The 21,883-nt window shown below is 35.6% G+C and overlaps 1 protein-coding gene across 2 annotated transcripts in view; it reads left to right on the top strand.

The window, feature by feature from the left end:
* Positions 1 to 21,883, top strand: part of SLC6A3 (solute carrier family 6 member 3) — a 92,291-nt gene that overhangs the window by 52,756 nt on the left and 17,652 nt on the right. For both annotated transcript variants that reach the window (XM_072605364.1, XM_072605363.1), the window contains exon 9: positions 20,937 to 21,049. In XM_072605364.1, the coding sequence (XP_072461465.1) occupies positions 20,937 to 21,049 (113 nt within the window). The remainder of the gene's footprint in view (positions 1 to 20,936; positions 21,050 to 21,883) is intronic.

Raw genomic sequence — 21,883 nt, 5'->3', positions numbered from 1 at the left:
AATGAGCTGGAGAAAGAAATGGCAAACCACTCCAGTATCTTTGTCAAGAAAACCCCAAATGGGGTCACAAATAGTTGGAAACAACAGAAAAATGATTGAACAACAACAAATCTAGAAGGTCATGGCAGAGAGAAGGCAAAATAGCAGGAGACAGAGGGTTCTTCATATGCTCAAATGAAAATTAGGATTGGTCAAGTGGATGGAATACTAGACTTGGAATCTAAAGGCCTGAATAATTTGATTGAGGCAAGCTTTAAACTCCCTTCCATCTTTAACAATCTATGTATCTCATGTAATCGGAGACAAAAGGAAAAAAGAGACTCTATCAGGCTTTGAGATGTATATATGAAGAAACACAAAGTCCACTGGCATAATTTATTTTTCCAGCACTTCATGAAAGGGAAAATGCCAAGCTTTGGAAAAAAGTCACCATTTCTATAAGACACCATTGATGACTTTGCCATGAATTAGCATATTCTAATTCAGTAATTTGGTAGGACTAGTAGTTAAGTAATTAGATGCAATAGTTTGGTAGGACATGTCTTAATTTGGAGCTCCAGAAATTCTCTAGATATTTAGTTGTATTTTGAATAATTTATTTGCTTTTGGAGAGTTGGATAATAAGGTCATGTAATCCTAAGTCTGATTTCACCCTGGGACATTTTTTTTTCTATGTCACCACTAATTTAATAGTGTAGGAATGGCCTTAAAGCCCTCATTCCTCTTATCTGTGGTTCTTGTTATTCATTGACTGTCTTCAATGTCCAAGATGTTTGATTGTACAACATGGGAGACACTGGCACAGAACCACTCAGCATGGTATGCCCACATCATAAAGGGTGCTGTGCTCTGTGAACAAAGCAGGATTGAGACAGCACAAAGTAAACATAGGATGCGCAAATTTGGAGTATCCACCCCAAAAATTCATATGGACTATCTGTGTCCAACCTGTGGTTGAGCATTCCGAGCTCATATTGGCCTGATCAGTCACAGTCAGACACACTGAAACTTCACTTTATCATGGTGATGTCATTTTGGTCCTCTTCGAAAATGAAGGACAACCAACCATTCATCATCTACTTCGGGGCTGTTCCCCTGGGGTAATATTTGTAGCAAAGATAATTCTTTCCACCTTAAATTCATTTAGGACTCTACACATAAATGAGACCAGCTGAACAAATAATGCTTGTATTCATGTAAATCATAGAACATTTCAAAATCCTGGGGCAGAATAAGAGAGGGAAGTAATTAAAAAAAAAAACTGGGGTGGTGGAATTTACTCAATATTGCATTTCTGCATTTTTACTGCTGGTTTTGCCCTTTATTATGATAAATAGCAAGTGCTTAAAAAAACCTCCATTAACCCCTGATAGTAAAGGTTAAAATCTTCCATCCGCTTCAGTGACAAGTAAAGTAAATGTCATTTATGGTTCTAATTCTCGAGAAAATATTAACCCACCTAAAAAAATGAAAGAAGAGGATGTTGATATTACATTCTGCAAGGCTTACTGATATCTTCCTGTGCGTCGTTTGTGCCATTTCAAATCCGTAGAGGTGTCTAAAGGCAAAGACTCTATTTGAAAATATGCCTCTGTTCAATCAGGAAAGGTGAGAAAGCTTAGTTTAGAATGACATTATAGCCTGCTCTTAACTACTAATAGGAAGCTCCAGGAATCTGTAGATGGATCGGTGTGGGTTCTACTTCTTAAGGAAGAAAATGAAATGACTTAGTGTTCCAACAGAAATTTATTCAGTTTTAGGGGATAGTTTGGTACAGTAGAAAGAGCTCTGGAAAGAAGACCTATGTTTAAGTCATGGCTCTCCTACTTCCTACCTGTGTGACCTCACTTCCCCACCTATAAACAAGGGAGTTTGGAATTTTTACTCCTGAGTTCCTTCCACTTCTAAATCTGAGATCCGGTGATACCATGTTTTTAGGTTTGAGAAAGCTTGAAATAGAAAAGCACTCATTCTAGAATGTGCATATCTTTGAGAAAAGGAAAAAACGTATACCAGGTGGCTTGATGTTCTCTGTATGAAAAACATTTTAGAAGTATGGTCAGTTTTTTAAATTATCTTTGGTAAAACTGTCTGCTCTGTGGATGATATATCCCTGGGTACAATTTACATCTTGATCTGGCTTTTGCTTCTTTCCACATGTCTAATCATGTCCCCTTTAATCCCTTAGTGTTTATTTGTAAGAAATGTAAACTTTTCATTAATAATCGTTAACGTTTATGTAGTTCTTTAAGAGTTAAAAATGCTTTACATAGGTAATCCCATTTGAACTTAAAACGACCTGTGAGGTAAGTGCTGTTAATAGCCTCATTTTACAGATGAGGAAACTGAGACAAAGAAAAGTTAAATGATTTGACAAGGGTCCCATGATTAGTAAGTGTCTAAGGCAGGATTTAGATCTTTCTGACTTGTCCTGTACAGGCCCATTATGCCACCTAATTGCCTAATATCCAAAATTTGAAAAGATATATAACTGGTAGATGTGCTTTCTCTGTGCCTTAAATAAAGGAAGGAGACAAAAGGGGAGAGAAGGGAAGGGGAATAAGCATTTATATGGCGCCCACTATGTGCCAGGCATTGTGCTAAACACTTTTTACAGATAGTACCTCATTTGATCTTAGTACTTCATGAGTTGTTGGACCTCAAAAAATTCATCTAGTGACCAACATTCTATTGTTGAGCCTAGGCTAGTCTTTAAACAATAGAGAGTCCATTCAGCAGCCTGTTTTCAAAGCCTTTCCTAAGACTTGTACACATGGCCTTCAAGAAGAGAAGGGGAGGGGAAGGAGTAAGTAGTGCCTACTAGGGGAGCAGCTAGGTGGCACAATGAATAGACCACTGGGCTTGGAGTCAGGAAAATCTGAATTGAAAGTTGACCTCAGACACTTGTTAGCTGTGTGACCCTGGGAAAGTCACCTAACCCCTATTTGCCTCAGTTCCACAATCTGTGAAATCAGCTAGAGAAAGAAAAGGCAAACCACTCCAGTGTCCTCGCCAAGAAAATGCCATAACAAAAGTGAGACACAACTGAACAATATCGATGAACTGCCTACTACGTGCTAGGCATTGTGCTAAGTGCTTTTTACAAATATTATCTCATTTGATCACCTCATTTGGGAAGTCCTGATCAACCTCCATGCCATGATGAGGCACTGAAAGAGGACTTGAGAGATTTTCTTTCTTAAATTATGCCCAAAAAATTATACCACACATCCAAAGAAATAAATATAAAGGATCATTGAATTTCCTTCTACTTGAGGTTGTTTGTACCGTATTTCTTTTTGGTTCCTTCAGACAAAAGAGCTTCATCATAGAGCCTACAATTCACTTCCAGAGAATCACTGAAAGTGTGTGTTCTGTATTTCTAGCTTAGACTCAAGATCTGCTCCTCCTTTGGCTTCCACTGGAGCCAGGGCTACAGCTGGAGAAGATTTCTGTATGATAAAGACACTAATTTTTTTTTACCCTGTAGTTGGGGGCAGTTAGAAGGAGGCAAAGTTATGGGTTTTTTAGAGTTATTTGGCATGGGCTTAGGGTAGAGAATAGAATGATTACTGTATCATTTATACTTTGTTTTCTGTTCTCCATAACTGATAATCAACATCTAAAGTAATCTTCACCATAGTTCTGAAATAGATGAATGACAAGTACAGCTATCCCCATTTCTCAAAGGGGGAACTTAAAGTCGAGAATGGTTAACTATTAATATTTCTTTCCTTTTCACCAGTTTAAAGGGCTTTACAGGACCATCCATCAAGCCTGATTTTACTCTCCTCCACTGAAAAAGGGGAACTTGCTTACCTAATATCATGTTTTACTATGACTTGGGTAGACTTATATTGGGAGCAAAATTTTCCTTTCCTAGGCTTTTGCTGTCACAAGTCAAGTGACTCCAATTAAGAATTATAGATCTGTTATAGGGTAGAGGGTAAGAAGAAACAGAGTTCAAGAATACCTTGTTATAATGATTCTGACATAGACCTTATCCTCATTTTGCCTCCAGGCCCACCTTTCTATATACTCAGTCAGGCCATTGCTTTCTAAGCTGCTACCTTCTGGGCATATGGCTATGTGATAATGGTTCTTCAGGGTATTGCTATCCGAGAAAATCTGGAAGGAGTTAGCAGTCATGTTTCCTCACCCTTATGCACAGGAGTTCAGATGACTGGTGTTCTGAACTTGCAGGTGACAATCATAATTCTTGTATTCATTTCTAATGACACCTTTTCTGTATTCTGCTGCTTATCGAAATAGCTCCCTCCAGAAGATGATACAGCCCCTGCTACCCTCTCCAGTACTGGGTGTTCCTTGGAAAGACAGCCTGGTGCAGTGGAAAGAAAACTGATCCTGGAGTTAGAGAACCTAGGTTCAAAATCCCACCTCTGCTATTTACTACCTGTGTGACTTTGAAGAAGTCTATTAACTTCTCTGGGCCTCAGTTTCCTCTTCTGTAAAACTGAGAGAGTTGGATTAAATGGTCACTTAATTTTCTTCTAGCTCACTCTATATGATCCTATGATTCTCTCATGCCACCTCACACTTCTTGGCTAGAAAGAAATATCTTCCTTATGTTTTACTTTTGCTTCCATACCATCCTTTTCTTATCACCCATCAACAACTTTTCCTTCTTAGAGGTTCGTTCCATCCATCTTTTGTCAACTGAGGCAGATCTCTGTCTTAGTCATCTAGTCAATAGTCATTGTCAGTAAACATTTGTTAAGACCCTACTACATGTCAGTCCCCAGTGCTAAGCATTGGGGATAGAAATATTGAGAAAGAATGACACCTCCTTCCCTCAAGGAGCTCATAAAAGTAGGGGGAAGGGCCCCCAGAGGTGTCAGCCATAGAGGCATGCATGGTAGAAAAGTCAGAGACGTTTGAGAGTAATGCAACCTGGGGAAAAATGATTCTTTCATTTACTAGGCAATCCTGGCTTCTTTCTGGAGGAGTTCAAAACCAGGCTTGTAGTCTTGCTCCCTTATTCTCAGACATCTCAGAACCGGTTTACCTCATCCAGTATGCTCCAGTGCCTGAGGAATATATAATCCTTCTCCTTGCCCCAGGAAACACCATCTACTTGTGCCTTGATCCCATTACTGCCAAGAGTTTGCTGCCTTGACCATTCAAAGAATCACAGAGTCTCAGACTTGGAAGAGATTTCAGTGACCATCTATTCCCACCCATACCTGAAAAAGAATCCCCTCTGCAACACATTCAGCAAGTGGTCATCCAAACTTTGGTTTGAAAATGTCCAATTTGAAGGGAACCCACACCTCTTCAAACAGTCCATTCCACTTTTGGATAGCTCTAATTGTTAGGAAGTTTTTCCATATATGAAACCTAATCTACCTTTTTGCAACTGTTTACCTCTGACTTCTAGGACAAAGCCAAATAGACCTGATCCTTCTTCTAGGTGACAATCCTTCAAGTTCTTGAAAACACCTATTATGTCATGGCTTCAAGTTATGATTCTATTTTCAAAGCCAGATTCCTAGGAGTCATCTGTACTAATGCATTCCTCATTCATTTTCTTAGTGGAAAACTTATTGTATGAAAAATAGGCTAGATAAACATAGTATATATGGCTCCTATTTGTTTTTGAAAGTACACAATATCCAAAGTAATGAAATAGCTAATGAATAGGGAAAGATTAAAGATGACAGTGGGGAATGATTGATGGGTCATGCTCTTATAATAGATGGAGAAGGTTGGAAACCAGGACAAGAGTAGAAAGATTAGTTTTGACATCTTTTACTCAGTGACTAGAACAAAAATGGAGAAAAAAGGCAAAGGTCTAGTGGGATATTGAGGCATAGAATTGGGCATATTGTGGGAACTTATGATAGGTAGCCATAGATTGTTTTTCTTTAAAGTAGAAGGTGGGGGGGAGTAAAGAGGGAGAAATGAAATCTGGGGTTTAAGGAGGAGCTTAGTTAATCAGGAAAAAAATAAAAGGATTGCCAGTAATGACCTAGCTGAGATTAGATAACTTGAATTGGTCTTTCAATGTGTGTCAACTTATGTAATGATCATGATGGCAATAATTAAATGGTACATAGCTTCCAGAAAAATACTTGACTGAATGATTATAGATACTAGAGAAATAACAGAATGAGAAAAGAACTAAAAATTTAGTTTGTCTTTTTCGAAAGTCTTATTAATTACAGACAATTGTGAGAACTGCTTATTATTTGTGCTTAATTCCTATGCAGACAATAACAGTTCAACATATCAATAAATGTCAGAGAAACTTTTAACTGTTATTATGACTGTAAGTACAAAATTGTAACGCTCAGCCTTAAAAACATTGCTCATGTAAAATGGTTATTCTGCCTTCCACTTGAATAAACCAGAAGAGACATTCATTGCCTTTGGAGAGGAGGAGTATCTGTCTCAGAGGCAGGTAAAAGAGTATAGAACAGGAAAGTTAATAATGGAGCTGATGATTAAATTAGACCATTTCAGTGATTGTTGGGTCTAATCTCATTGAACAGTCATTTGAAATAGCAGTCTCCATTTTATTTGTCAAATTCACTTTTAATGTTTCTGAAAATCAGGAAAACAATTTATTATTTTGGCTAAATACTGCCATCTGTTTAAATAGTACCAAGTACAGTAAACATGTCTGAACAAATAGTGCTGACTGAAAGATGAGTTGTGTGGTTGTGTATATTTCAAAATAAGAATAAATTTCAATTGCCAAATAGACATAATAATGATATAAAAGAAATAAATGGAAGAGGAGAGTATCTTGTATTTTTTATATTATCTTGCTTCTAGTAGTTTATATATAAAATATTTTTTAATTTTAAAGAAATTGTGAACTAGCATCCCCAAGTCACAAAAACATAAGCTTTCCAAATTGCCTGTATCCCAGCCTGGTTTCCTCTCCCATCACCACCTTGAACCCTTTTGTCCTCCTGTGCTGATAGTATTTATGCAAGAAATGCAGTGATTTTGCATCATTTCATCCAGAGAAAGGATAAGATAGAAGAGGATGAGGACCCAGAGTGGTTTTGAACTGACTAGATAACCTCTCCTAGCAGACAGCTGTTCTCAGCTGCTCTTTGAATTATGGCTTTGGCAGGAGGCTGCTAAAGGCCAGTCAAAGCAGTCAAGCAAGCTAGCCTCATCTCTTGAGAAAAGTCCAGAAGACCATCATAGGTCAGGAATCCACAGGGAAAGAACAATTGGTACCAACAGAAAACTTATCAAATTAGTTCTCCACTAGTTGGCCACAAAGTCTACCAGCCCAAATAAGAGAAGACAAAAGATCTTGCTTCCAGCAAGTATAAAGGGCAAGGATAATTTTGGCGTGAACTGCATAGAGTATACTGTGCCTTTCTACCATGACTACATAACTGCTCTCTAGGCTTAATATGCAGTATGTTTCTTCCTTCTAGAAAAAAATGTAAAAATATTGAAGGAATGTTTCTCTACTCTCCAGGATTTTAGAAAAAAAAATAGTTCCTCAAAAAAGAAAGGAAGGGAAGAAAGAAGGAAGGAAGGTAGGAAGGAAGGAAGGAATGAAGGAAAGAAGGAAGGAAGGAAAGATTAAAGAACTTTAAGGTAAAAAAGGTGAAAGAATTTAACCCAGAGAATGAAGGGAAAGACATTTGGAACTGAATATTTGGAATTAAATATATTTAATAGGTTCTTCCTGTACAAAGAGGAGTTGAATCCTTTCTCTCAAGGAAAAATCAGCTACTTGTGGTCTTTAACATGACCATATAGACCCATGGGTATCATCAAAAGAGAGATAATACTAAAAAGGTTAGTGGAAGAAGAGACGAGTAGTGGTGGTTGGTGACTTTTTGCTCAAGGATTAATACCAGGCAATTTTTTGTCACAGATGATGAGAGGTTTGCTCTTTTCTAGGGCATATATCTGGGAAATGATAAAGCACCACCCCAACCCTCCCCCCTACCCCCACCAAGATTTGTCAAACATGATAACCATTATCCACTGCTTACTGGTGATTCAAGTGGTGGGTGACAAATATTACTGTCAAAAGAAATCTAGAAAGTATTGCTAAGGATTATGAAGTCCTGGAGAAAAAAATGAAAGCTTTGTAGGAATCAGAGTTTTTTTTTTATTTTCCTTCACTTCTGCTGATTGAAAACTGGAGCTTTGGAAGAGAAAACCAGATTTAGAAAGTGAGCAGCTGGATAAAAAGATGTTGTCTGAAAATCAGTCAATCAAAAAGTATTTATGTAAGTGCATACTGTGAGCTAGATACTGTGTTACTATACTGAGTCAATGATAGGAATCTGACAAATGGTGAAGAATGAGAGAAGTACTATAGGACTAGAAAAGAGCAAAGGTACTGATGTTTAGAGGAAGCATGAAGATTGCCTACAATAGTCAAGTGAGATTCATTTGATTTCTGGTCAAATTCTGAACTGTGGTATATATGATTTCTAAGAATCTAGAAAGTAATCACCAAGAACCATGAAGCATGACTTCATAGCAAGTCATGACAGAAAAAAAATTTCCTTTCTTGACAGAATCACTAGATGAGTATCAGGGGAATCCTGCTGATACAGTTTACCTTGCTTTCAACAAAATATTTGACAAAATCTCTCATACTACTCATATAAATAAGATGGAGAGATGTGGGATAAATCAAAGTACAGTTGGGTGGATTTGAAATGGGTTGAAGGATTAGACCCAATATGCTGCCATTAATGTGTTACCTGAAAAGAAGACTCCATTTGAATTCCATAGGCATCAATACTTGCCCTTGTGGTGTTTTTTTTAATATTTTAATTGACATGTTTTGTTTTTGAATTTTAAACATTTACAGATTACCTCATTCTGTGAGGGGCCCTATAACAAAGAAAAACAATTAAGTAAAACTAACCAAAAAGTAACCTCATCTGAAAGTGTATGTAACATATATGGATTTGCATGCAGCACAATCTTCACCTGCTATTTTTAAACATTTTTCATTAACATAAATTTATTTTCTCTTCTTCCTATTACCCATCCCATTTGAAAATAAAAGAGAAAAGGAAAACAATCCCTTGTAACAACTATGTATAGTCAAGCAAGACAAATTCCCTCATCGATTGCATACAAAAATATTTGTCTCATTCTGCACCTTAAATCTGTTGCCTTTCTGTCAGGTGAATAGTATGTTTCACCTTCAGTCCTCTGAAAACATGAATTATCATTGCATTATCATAGCTCTTACCTTTACAATGCTATTCTTGTATAAATTGTTCTGGTTCTGATCATTTCATTCTTTAGTTTATAAAAGTCCTTGAAATTGTTTGTTTTTACAATATAGACGTTACAGTATGAATTGTTCTGGCTCTGCTTGCTTCACTCTGCATCAGTTCATATCAGTTCTTTCCATTTTTGAAATAGTCAATTTCTTCATCTTACAGAACACTAGTAGTCCTTCACATTCATATGCTACAACTTATTCAGCCATTCCTTAATTGATGAACTTCGCCATAATTTCCAGTTTTTTTGCTATCACTAAAAGAGCTGCTACAATTTTTTTTTTACATAAATCATCTTTCCCTCTTTCTTTGATATCTTTTGAGAACAGAAGTAGTAATGATATAGCTGGATCAAAGGGTACACACTCTTTCATAATATTTTGTGTATAATTCAAATTGCTTTCCAGAATGGCTGCATCCCCCATCAACAATATGCCTGTTTTTCCATAGCCCCTCCAACATTTAACACTTCCTTTTTTTATATATATGTTTGTCAATTTGATGGATAGGAAGTAAAATCTCAGAATTATTTTTAATTTGGATTTCTCCAATTAGTAATGACTTGAAGCATTTTTTTTCCATATGTCTAAAGACAGCCTGAGTTTCTTCCCTTGAGAACTCCTTGTTTATATCCTTAAATCATTTCTCAGTTGGGGACTGACTCTTATTATTACAAATTTGAATCAGTACCTTATGTATCTTTATAAGAGAAACTTGCTAGATTTTTCCCAATTACTTTTATTATATTTCTTTGTGCATAAATGTTAATTTTATGAATTAAAATTATCCTTTTTATCTTCTTTGAACTTCCCTGTCTTTTATCTGATCATGAACTTTTCTTCCATCTGTAGATCTGTGAGGCATTTTTTTTTTTGTTTCTCTAATTGTTTATAATGTGTTCTATATCTAGGTCAATTAATCACTCATAGTTTACTTAGTATAAGGTGTGAGGCATTGGTTAAAATCTGGTTTCTTCTATACGACTGTTCAGTTTTCCCAGGAGTTTTTGTCGAGTACTAAGTGTCAAGTAGTAATAACTAAGGTCTTTGTGTTTACTGAATATTAGAATACTACGTACATTTTCTTCTTTTGATTGTAATCCTAATCTACTTCACTGATCAATCTTTCTATTTTTTAGCCAGTATCAAATTGTTTTGAGAATTGCTTATTTGTAGTATAATTTGAGATTTTGCACTGCTAGACTCCCTTTGTTCTCCCTTTGTTTCATTATTTCCCTTGAGATTCCTGAACTCTTTTATCTTTATATGAATTTTCAAAAATTTTTTCTAATTCTATAAAGTAATCCTTTGGTAGTTTGATTGGTATTTCATTGAATAGGTAAGTTAATTTAAGTGGTATTGCCATTTTTATTATATTGCCTCTTCCTACCCATGGACAATTAATGTATTTTCCAATATTTAAGTCTGTCTTGATTTCTACAAACAGTTGTTTGTAGTCATATTTATATAGCTATATCATGTCTTGGCAGATAGGATCTCAAGTTTTTTTTATAATCTGTAATTCTTTTAAATAGAAATGCTCTTTCTGTTTCTTCCTGGTATCATATAAAAATGCTGATAATTTCTGTAGATTTGTTTTATATCCTGCAAATTTACTGAAGTTGTTGTTTCAACTAATTTTTAGGGTTTTTTATTCTTTAAATACACTATCATCCCATCTGCAAAAATGATCATTTGGTTTCTCCTTTGCCTATGCTTATTCTCTCAGTTTCTTTTTCTTGTTTATTGCTATAATTAGCATATCTAGTATTATGTCAGATAGAAGTAGTGATAAAGGACATCCTTGTTTCACTACTTTTTGATTTTTTTGGAAAGGATTCTAGGTTATCTTGATTACATGTAATGGTAGCTTTTGGATTTATATATATACTTTTTGTCATTTTAAAGAAAGATGCATTTATTCCTATGTTTTCTGGTATTTTTAACAGAAATTTATTTGTCAAGTTTTTTCTTTACTTATTGATAGAATTACATTATTTTATTAATTTTGTTACTAATGTGGTCAGTTAAATTAATTTTCTTAATATTAAGCAACTCTGTATCCTTCACATATATTTAAATTGGTCAGAGTAGATGTATGATCTGTGTGGTATATTTAGCCTCTGATAATATTTTATTTAAATTTTATGTGTCAATGTTTATTAGGAATTTTGATCTTATCTTTTGTTTTCTGTTTTAACTTTGCCTTATATATCAAGACCATACCTGTGTCATAAATTGAATTTGGTAAGAATTTACTTTTTCTGTTTTTACAAACAATTTGTATAATATTTAGAATTAATTGTTCTTTGAATTTTTCTAGAATTGTTCAGTTTCTTCCTCTGAAATTTGCTTAAATTCTTTATTTCTTTTCTATTTGGGTATTTCATATTTTGTAAATATTCATTTATTTCCTTTAAATCATTGGTTGTATTGCAATACAACTGATCAAAATGGCTTCAATAATACCTTTTATTTCTTCTGTGCTTTTAAACATTTTTTTATCAAAGACTTGTATAAAGGCATGGATGACATGCTTATTAAATTTGAAGATAGCACAGTGCTGGGGGAAATGGCTAATATTGGATGACAGAGTCAGCTTACAAAATGGCCATTGGGAAGGTCAAAATAATGGGCCAGATATACTGATATGGCATTTTTAAAACCAGATCTAAGATTTCATTGATAAAGGAACTTCCATTAAAAAAATCCTCTATTAATGAAGATTGGCACTTGGTCTGCAACTTATAGTCTTAGAAAGTTACCTGGGGCACTGGTAGCTTACTTGATATTCCCAGGGTCACTCACCCAATGTGCATCAGAGGCAGGAAGAGACCCTACATCTTCCTGATTCCAAGGTCAGTTTTCTGTCCATGATGCCATACAGCTAGCCTCCTATGGCATTTAATAGAAATAAATGTAAAATCCCACACTTGGGTTCAAAAATCAATGTCTAAAATGTAAGATGGGGGAGACATGATTAGACAGCCATTCTATCTGAAAAGATATACGGAGTTTAGAGGTCTATACAGTATGAGTTAACAGTGTGAGTTACTATCCAAAAAAAAAAAAAAAACAACAAACCACACCTCATGTGATCGTAGACTATGTTAAAAAATGTAATATCTACAACACTGAAAGAGATAATCCCATTGAACAGGTACCATTTGACCTGTGCTGGTCAAATCTCATCCAGAACAAAGTTTTCAGTTCTGGGTACCATCTTTTAGGAAGGATATTCACAAGATGAAGAGAATCCTGGGCAGGGGTGTGCTGGAGCCAGCTCTAACTGGCTTGTGAGAGCTGATTGCTAAATTTTCTGGGTGAACAGAAATCCACAAACACTATAAATCAGGGCTTGATTAATTATTTTGTTTATTGTCTAGACTTAAGAAGGTGTTATTAATCTAGATTAAACTAAAAATGATGCCTCTGCATACCATCACCACCCCGGGCCCAGTTGTTAAAGATTTACCTGCATCCCCGTGTATTGCTACAGTTCTGCAGGAGTTCAATAGAAAACTCAGAGAATGAAGTCATTGCCAGACTGATGGTCTGGTCACTGTAGGCTAACAATAGTAAGAAGAACTAGTATTTATATAGTGCCTTAAGGTTTGCAATTTGCTTTGCATCCATTGTCTCATTTGAGTCTCACAGCCCAGAGGTTCTGTGGAGGGTAAGCAGGGTGGTGAAAGGACATGAGAATATTTACTTGAAACAGAGAATACTCCATTGGCCCCTGATAACTATCTTTTAAAGAGAGATTCTATTTCTACTTCTTGGCTTTGAGGTTGGAAGAGCTGCAGATAATCAGATTTTGATTTGTTGTAAAGAAAAACTTCCTAAAATTAGAGATATCTAAAAGGTAAGTACTTACTTTATAAAGTTAAAGTTTCCTTGTCCTTTACGTTTTTTTTTCAACAAAAATATGGATACCATTTTTCAACTGTACCTAGAAAGGCTTCTCATAGATACATTGGACTAGTTGCCTTAGAGTTCCCATCCAACTCTGAAATTCTAGGTTTTATTTGAACATAGCCCTAAGCAAAACATTACTATGTGTGTATGTGGCTTAAAAAAATCAATTGTTCTGAATTACCTATGCCTCATTCCTCTTCCATTAATATAGACAGCCAGATGTTGATTATATTAATTTTGTCACATTTCATCAAAGCAAGATGGTAATACAATGTTGCAGTTCTGTATATTGAACTGTCAATACCAGATGGTAACCATAGGTGGCAGCAGAGAGTGTGTTTGATATGCTCATTATCTATTGACTACAGAATGCTTCTCCTCTCCTTCGATCCAACCCAAGTGTACCACAGATGTTTAAACTAATAATTTTCACCATCTGTTCTCTCTATATTTAATTTCTTTTCTTTTTTGAACAAAGCTTGAGTTGCTCAACTCAAATACACAAGTGGATCTGTGATCTCATTGATTTGGCTATTCCGTATATGCCCCATACATACCTACACATCCTGGGTGACTCTTATGCATGTTCTCCAATGTTCACTGCAGATCATCTACCCAACATATCAAAGGTATTCTTTGATATCTCTCCCAATATATACCTGTGGATCACTTGGGGCAGCTAGGTAGTGAACCTGGAGTTAAGAAAACTTGAGTTCAAATCCAACCTCAGACATTTACCAGCTGTGTGACTCTGGGAAGGTTACTTAACCTATTTGCCTCAGTTTCCTCATCAGTAAAATGAGATGGAGAAGGAAATGGCAAACCACTCTAGTATCTTTACCTACAAAACTCCACATGGAATCATGAAGAGTCGGACATGAATAAAACAACATAGTGAATTACTCAGGCTATGTGCCTTTCATCCCCCAATCCTTCACCATGTGATCAGCCCAACTTCTTTTTCTATCAATTCATTTTCCTGATGCCATCTTTTATTTCTATTCTTTTGAAGTTCTTCCTTTGTTATATGCTTGATTCTTAGGTCCATTCTATGTCTCTCCTTTGCCCTCTGCGTGATATTTATTTTCATTTCTTCAGAGAATTTAAGGTAACAATGAAATAGTATTTTTCAAATGTTTTATTTTTATTTACACTATTTTAATTTTTAAATATAACCCTTACTCTTCTGCTACACAGTGAGCCAGTACTTGTAATAAAGAATTAAAGAATGGGAAAAAAAGAGTTCCACAAAATGAATCAGCACATTAACCAAGCTTCTGAATGCAATGTTTCACATTCTTTATTCCTTACCTCTACAAAAAAAGGAGAAAGATAGTTTCTCATCTCTGAGGACAATTATAATTGGGGAATTATAGTTACACAGGTCAAGTTGAACAAACAAGCGTTTATTAAGTACCAACTATGTGCCATGCTAAGAAGGTAAAACTGAAAGAATTGGGCAACATATTGGGCATGGGAGTGGGGGTGGGGTGGGGTTGTGATGGGGTCAGACAGAAGCTGATGATAGCTCCTAGATTATGAGTCTGGCGGGTGAGTAGGAGGATGGTGGTATCTTCTGTAATAATGGGAAAGACAGAAAAAGGGGAGATTTTAGGGGGAAAGATGAGTTCAGTTTAAGAGTTCTTTTTATTTTTAAATTTTATTTATTTATTTTTACTTTTCAGCATTCACTTTTATAAGATTTTGAGTTCCAAATTTGCCCCCCTCCCTCCACTGCCCTCTCCCCAAGATGGCATGCAATCTGATATAGGCTATAAATGTATGATCGTATTAAACATATTTCCACAATAGTCATGTTGTGCAAGAAGAATCAGAATAAAAGGGAAAAACCATGAGAAAGAAAAACAAAAAAAGTGAAAATAGTGTGCTTCAATCTACATTCAGACTCCATAGTTCTTTCTCTGGATGTGGATAGTATTTTCTATCATGAGTCTTTTGGAATTTTCTTAGATCATTGAATGGCTCAGAAGAGCTAAGTCTTACAAAATCAGCCATTGCACAATGTTGCTGTTACTGTTACAGTGTTCTCCTGGTTCTGTTCACTTCACTCATCATCAGTTCATGAAAGTCTTTCTAGGTTTTTCTGAAGTCTGCCTGCTCACCATTCCTTATGGAACAATAGTATTCCATTACATTCATATACCATAACTTGTTCAGCCATTCTCCAATTGATGGGTGTCCCTTCAATTTCCAGTTCTTGGCCACCACAAAAAGAGCTGCTATATATATTTTTATGTGGGTCTTTTTCCTTTTTTATGATCTCTTTGGGATACAGACATAGCAGAGGTATTGCTGGATCAAAGGATATACTAGTTTGATTGCCCTTTGGGCATAGTTCCACATTGTTCTCCAAAACAGGTGGTTCAGTTCACAACTCCACCAACAATGCATCAGTGTTCCAATTTTTCCACATATTCTCCAACATTTATCATTTTCCTGTTTTGTCATGTAAGCTAATCTGATAGGTGTGACATGGTACATCAGAGTTATTTTAATTTGCATTTCTCTAATCAATAGAGATATAGAGCATTTTTGCATATGATTAGAGTTACCTTTAATTTCTTCATCTGAAAACTGCCTGTTCATATCCTTTGACCATTTATCAATTGAAGAATGACTTGCATTCTAATAGATTTGACTCAGTTCTCTACATATTTTAGAAATGAAAACTTTATCAGAGACACTGCTGTAAAAATTGTTTCCCAGTTTTCTGCTTCCCTTCTCATCTTGGTTGCATTGGCTTTGTGCAAAACCTTTTTAATTTAATGTAATTAAAATTATCCAATTTGCATTTTATAATGTTCTCTATCCTTTATTTGAGCATAAATTCTTCCCTTCTCCATAGATCTGACAGGTAAACTATTGCTTACTCTCCTAATTTGCTTCTAGTTTCATCCTTTATGTCTAAATCATGTATCCCATTTTGACCTTATCTTAGTATATAGTGTAAGATGTTGGTCTATGCCTAGTTTTTGCTATACTGTTTTCCCAGAAGCTGGAGTCTTTGGATTTATCACAGTTTAAGGTTTCTATGGAACACCCAGTTTGAGATATCCAGTAGACAGACATGGGAGTCTGGAGGTTGGGATATAGGTTAGGGCTGGATATGTAGATCTGAAAATCACCAACATAGACATAGTCATTGAATCCATGGGAGCTAATGAGCTCACCAAGTGAAAAGGTATAGAGGGAGAAAAGAAGAGGCCCCAGGACAGAACCTTGAGGCATACTCACCATTGGATAAAGTTTCAGCAAAGGAGACTGGAAAGGAGGGGTCCAACTGGTAGGAGGAGAAATAGATATAATGTCACAAAAGCAAGTAATGAACAGTATCATGGAGAAAAGGGGCATCAACCATGTTAGAGCAGTCAGTTTCAAGTTTTCTTGTTCTTTCATTTGTTGTAGTCATTGTGTATATTGTTTTCCTAATTCTCTTAATTTCATTCTGCATGAGTTTATCTCATTCTTCCGATGCATGTCTGAATTATTCATATTTGCTATTTCTTGAAGAACAGTAATATTCCATTGTATTCACATACTACAAATTGTCTCCCTTTCAATGAGCATCCACTTTGCTTTTATTTCTTTACTACCAAAAAAATGTGTTGCTGTGTTTTAGTGTATGTGTCTGTCTTTGACCTCTTTGGCATAGATGAATAACCATGGGATTTTTGTATGTATGGACATTTTAGTCACCTTTTTGAAAAGCATAATTCCATGTTGCTTTTCAGAGTGGATGACTAATGCACAACTCTGCCAACAGTGTAGTGCCTATCTTTCTGAAGCCCCTCCAACATTTACTGTTTCCATCTTTTGACATTTTTGCTTATTGTTTTTCTGCACATTTCTGTTAATGTTTTAGAGAGATTTTATATAATTGTTACTCAAAAATTCAAATGAATCTCTGATCCATTGATTTAGAAATTCCCTCCAATGATATAATCATGACTCATTTATGCCTGCCTATTTTGGTTCATGGCTTTTCAATGTGCTAAAGCCCTTTCCTTTTTTTTTTTGTTTTGTTTTTACTCCTGCCATTGCAAGGTTGCTAATGGAACTTTCTAGTTATTCAGAACTAGCTTGTGTTTTAGTGGATGAAACACTGGACCCATATTCTTGAAGACCTGACTTCAGATCTGGATTCAGACATTTAATAGCTGTGTGAACCTAGGCAAGTCACTTAACATCTGCTTCAGTTTTCTCAACTATAAAAAAGGGATAATATCAGGATGCACCTATCTCTCAGGATTGTTGTGAGAATCAAATGATTCTCAGCCTATGACTACTTGATGACATCTTTTATTCTGAGTCTTCTATGTTACAGCCTACTCACACTTACCACTTATCTTGTCTTGTACCCTGCGTTCCACTCCTTTTACATTTTTCAGAGCCAATTGGATTCTGTGGCTTTCTGTCATATAGCAACACCAATAAAACGTTAGTTATAAAAGGTTGAGCCTTTTCTTTCAGAATGCATTTTAGACATGAGAGACATCTAGTGCAAAGTCTCAGAGAAGGAAGATGAAGTGTCATGGCACTCTGACAATTGTGAAGATGACCTGTTAGATTAGGAAAGAGTCTGGAGGCAAGTAGATCAATTAGGAAAGCATTGTTACAGTTGGAGCAAGAGTCAATGAGGGCTCAGACTAGAATTGTGGTTATGTGAGTTATGAGAAGAGAAGACTTGGGAAAGATATAGTGAAGGTAAAAATAGTAAGATCTGGCAACTAATTGGATTGTGTGTTTGTATGTATATATGTGTGTATATAAGTGAGAATGAGAAGTTAGTGACGATGCTTAGGTGGAAAACTTACATGACTAGAGGGATGAAAGTACCTTTGACAGTTATAGGAAAGTTTGGAAGAGAGGTGGGGGTAGTTTGGGGAAGAGAAAATAATGAATTCTGTTTTGGAAATGTTGAGTTTGAAGTGTCTGTGGGATTTCCATTTTGAAATGGCCAATAGTGAGTTTGTGATAGAATGAAGCTCAAAAGAAACACCAGGCCTATGGATATATAGATCTGAGATTTACGTGCAATGGCATTTGAGAGCTGATGTGATCCAAAATATGACAGCATGTCGAGAGAGAAAAAATCCCAGGACAGAACTTTTGGTTATACCAAGATTTGAGAGGATGTGATATAACAAAAAAGCCATCAAAGGAAAACAAGAAAAAATGACCAGAAAGCAAGGAGGAGACCCAGAAGAGAAACCTGGTAGTCACAAAAATTAGGACAAGAGATATTTAGGAAGAGAGGGTAGTCACTAGGTAAATTGCTGCTGAGAGCTCAAGAAGGGTGAGTACTGAGAAAAGATCATCAGATTCTGAAACTAAAAAATCATCAATAACTTTTGAAAGAGAAGTTTTAGTTACATGAACTTAGAAGCCAGATTATAAAGAATTCCAAAGTAAGTGAAGAAAGAAACTGGAGGCAATGAGTAAAGACAGTTTTTTCCAGGGATTTGACTGACAGAGGAGAATAACTTCAGAGGATAATTATATCCAGGGAAAGTCTTTTTATGAATGAGGGAGATTTGGGAATGTTTATAGACAGCAGGAAAGAACCCATAGATAGGCAGAGAATCAATAAACAGAGGTAGAGAGATGATTGAGGAATCTAATAGGGAAAATAGGAGAAAATATGATTATACAGAGGGATTGGCCTTGGCAAAAATAAGGCTTACCTCATTAGTAGACTGGAGAGAGTGGGGGATTGGGATTTTGCAATAAAGAAGAAAAGCAAGAACTCACAAAATCTATTTTCTCAATAAAGTATGAGACCAGGTCATCAACTGAGAGGATTGGGGGGATTAGAAACTATGAGAGGTTTGAGTAGAGAAGTGAAGGTTTAGATGAATTTCTGTGGGGAGTAGGACAGAGACTAAATTATGGATAAGTAAAGAGGATTGCCTTGCTGTAGTTAGGGTCCAACTGAGTTTGTATAACATAAATTTATAATAGACCTAGTAAGCTTAACTGTATGACTTCCTCCAGGTCCATTCAGTACCATGTGAATGGGCACAAAAGAGACATATGGTGTAGTAATCTAGGATTTGAGGTATTTCTTTATTTTACTTATTTTGTTTCTAGACTTAATAAAACAAGCATTTCTGTAACAGTGGAATAGGAAAGAAGGTGACTGTACATAATATACAAATCTATTTTTGCTACTTTTAAATATTTAATGTAACTTTCTCTTTTTTTTTCTTTTTCTCTTCCTTCTTGCCTCTCCTCCATAAAGATGGCTGCCATCTGAATCCTGATAGCGTCTTCCTTCCTAGGTCCTTTGTAGTTAATTTCAGTATTTATAATAGTCAAAATGATTTAGTCACTCAGAGTTGCTCTTAAAAATAATATTGCTGCTACTGTATACACTGTTCCCTCTGTTCTGCTCATTTGTTCTTTGTTATTTCATACAAGTATGGTAATTTTGTGTCTGACAAGTATAAAAGACTTAAGCTTGGGGGATAGTAATTCTCTATTTGGTAAAAATTGATGGGAAGGTGGAAAGCAGTCTGGCAGAAATTGGACATAGACCAATATCTTATGCCATTTCCCAGTATAAGGTCAAAATGGTTATATGATCTAGACATAAAAAGAAATATTATGAGAAAATATGGAGAGTGTGGAAGATATTCCTTATCAGACTTAAAGATAGGTGAACAATAAGTCATGAGTAACAATAGGACAAGGAGGCTAGAGATTTGTGAGTGCTGGCCAAAGTAGAGTTGAACTGATTAACTATTGGGTCCAGATTGGCAAGGTAGGAAAGTGAAGTCAGAGGAAGGATAAAATGGCTTAAAGCTAAAGGGTGCAGGTGTTGAAGATCATGATGAAGAGGAAGGATTTAGAAGGGGTAAAACAGACTCATGATGTGAATATTTGGAAATTTTAGACCAGCTGATCCAAAAAAATTATTATTCTCAACATTAGAAATACATAAAACTATTTTCTCCTATCAGTTACAGACGAGTTATTTAGAATCTGCAATTGTTCTATTAAATATGTATTATGTCATCATATTTATTTTTGTAAGATCTTTCTTAGAGTACTCTGTCTAATATGCACTCTACCATCTAAGAAAAGGCTTAAGTTGTAGACAATGATGATAACTAAAGGGCTGGGGAAAAATGGGACCTATAGAAGAGATTAAAGAAACAAAAATGTATTAACTTGGGAAAGTTTCCAAATAAAAGGTCTCATGCAAAGAAAAGGTTGTGGTTACTTATGGGGAGGGGAAACAGCACTCAGTTTCCTTTTTTTATATGTCCCACTTTCCTATTTTTAAATAGATGTAAATTACCTAAAGATGAGCCTCCTACCAATATGCCTTACTCTTTCCTTTCCTTCTCTCTTTCTCTTTCCTTTTAAGTCCATTTCCAACCCCCAAATCCATCTCCTTTTCCAAATTCTGTATGTGAGGTTTGGGAGAACGTTAATCCTAATTAATGGTAGTCCAAAAAAGCATTCTAACTCTTTGCCCCATCCCAAACTCAGTATGTTTTAGAAGAAATTGTAGTTGGAGAGATTTTAAAAATAATTTAATTTAATAATTAAAAAAAATAAGGAGATAGGGAGAATGGGAAGCAAGGGGGAAAAGAATGACAAAATAGAAAAAAAGAAGACTGTATGAAATATTTTCAACTGGAAATCTTTACAAATAAGATAATGGTCCATTTTTTTTTAGGATGGCTCAGGTGAAATCAAGAGGAAAGATTATCATTCAATGACCATTTTTCTTTCTCTTTAGGACCTGGACTTATTTTTATCATCTACCCTGAAGCAATTGCTACTCTCCCTTTGTCCTCTGCTTGGGCTGTGGTTTTCTTCATCATGCTTCTCACATTAGGAATTGACAGTGCTGTGAGTAACTTTGGAGTATCACACTCAGAGATAGGGCACTAGCAAGCTGACACAAACTGTAGCTTTATCAGTCCCATATAGGAGGAATTAGAATTTACATTGATTAGCTCACCCTTTCTCAAGATTCCTTAGACTGCTGTTCTTTGATCACTACAATATCATGCTTTGTTTTTACAGAATATTTTCTTAATTATGTTATCATACTCAAACTTACTTTTTATTTTATACTGACCGCATTTAAGGTTGGTTGTTTCCTACTGTGCTTTTATCTCAGAGAGACTATATACTCTAAATAACACTATATGATAGATTAGTTCTGGAAGGTTACCTTTAGATCTTGCCCCTCAGGTGTGAGTTCTTATAAACCTTAATCAGAGGATGCCCTTTCCCTGTGCAAGGTTGCCTATTCTCTTTGTGATTTTTTTGCCTTAATCATCTATTATCTTGGAGACTAAAGCAGTTCAATTAAATATTATTTGAATAATATTGATGTTAATTAATAACTTAATGTTATTAAGCTCAATGCTAATTAAGCCTTTACCATGAGTAAGGCACTATTTGAAGTCATGGCAACACAAAACAAAATGGAAAACAGTCCCTGGTATTGAACAGCTTATATTCTACTTGGACAATACCACATGTATACAGCTAAGTATATTACACAGTAGGGAAGGAAAGGGACAAGAAAGAAATGAGACAAGTACTCTAGGAACATTGGAGGAAGGAACACTAGCAAAATTGAGACCAGCATGCTTCATGATCTCTGGTCTATAGTCACTATGTATCAATGACCAGGCTAATACCACACTGGAAAACAAAACAGAACTCTGTTAT

This window comes from Notamacropus eugenii, chromosome 4 (genome assembly GCF_028372415.1).
Source record: "Notamacropus eugenii isolate mMacEug1 chromosome 4, mMacEug1.pri_v2, whole genome shotgun sequence".
Taxonomy (NCBI): Eukaryota; Metazoa; Chordata; class Mammalia; order Diprotodontia; family Macropodidae; genus Notamacropus; species Notamacropus eugenii.
The sequence above is the reverse complement of the archived record's forward strand: the minus strand, read 5'-3'. Positions and strand labels throughout refer to the sequence as shown.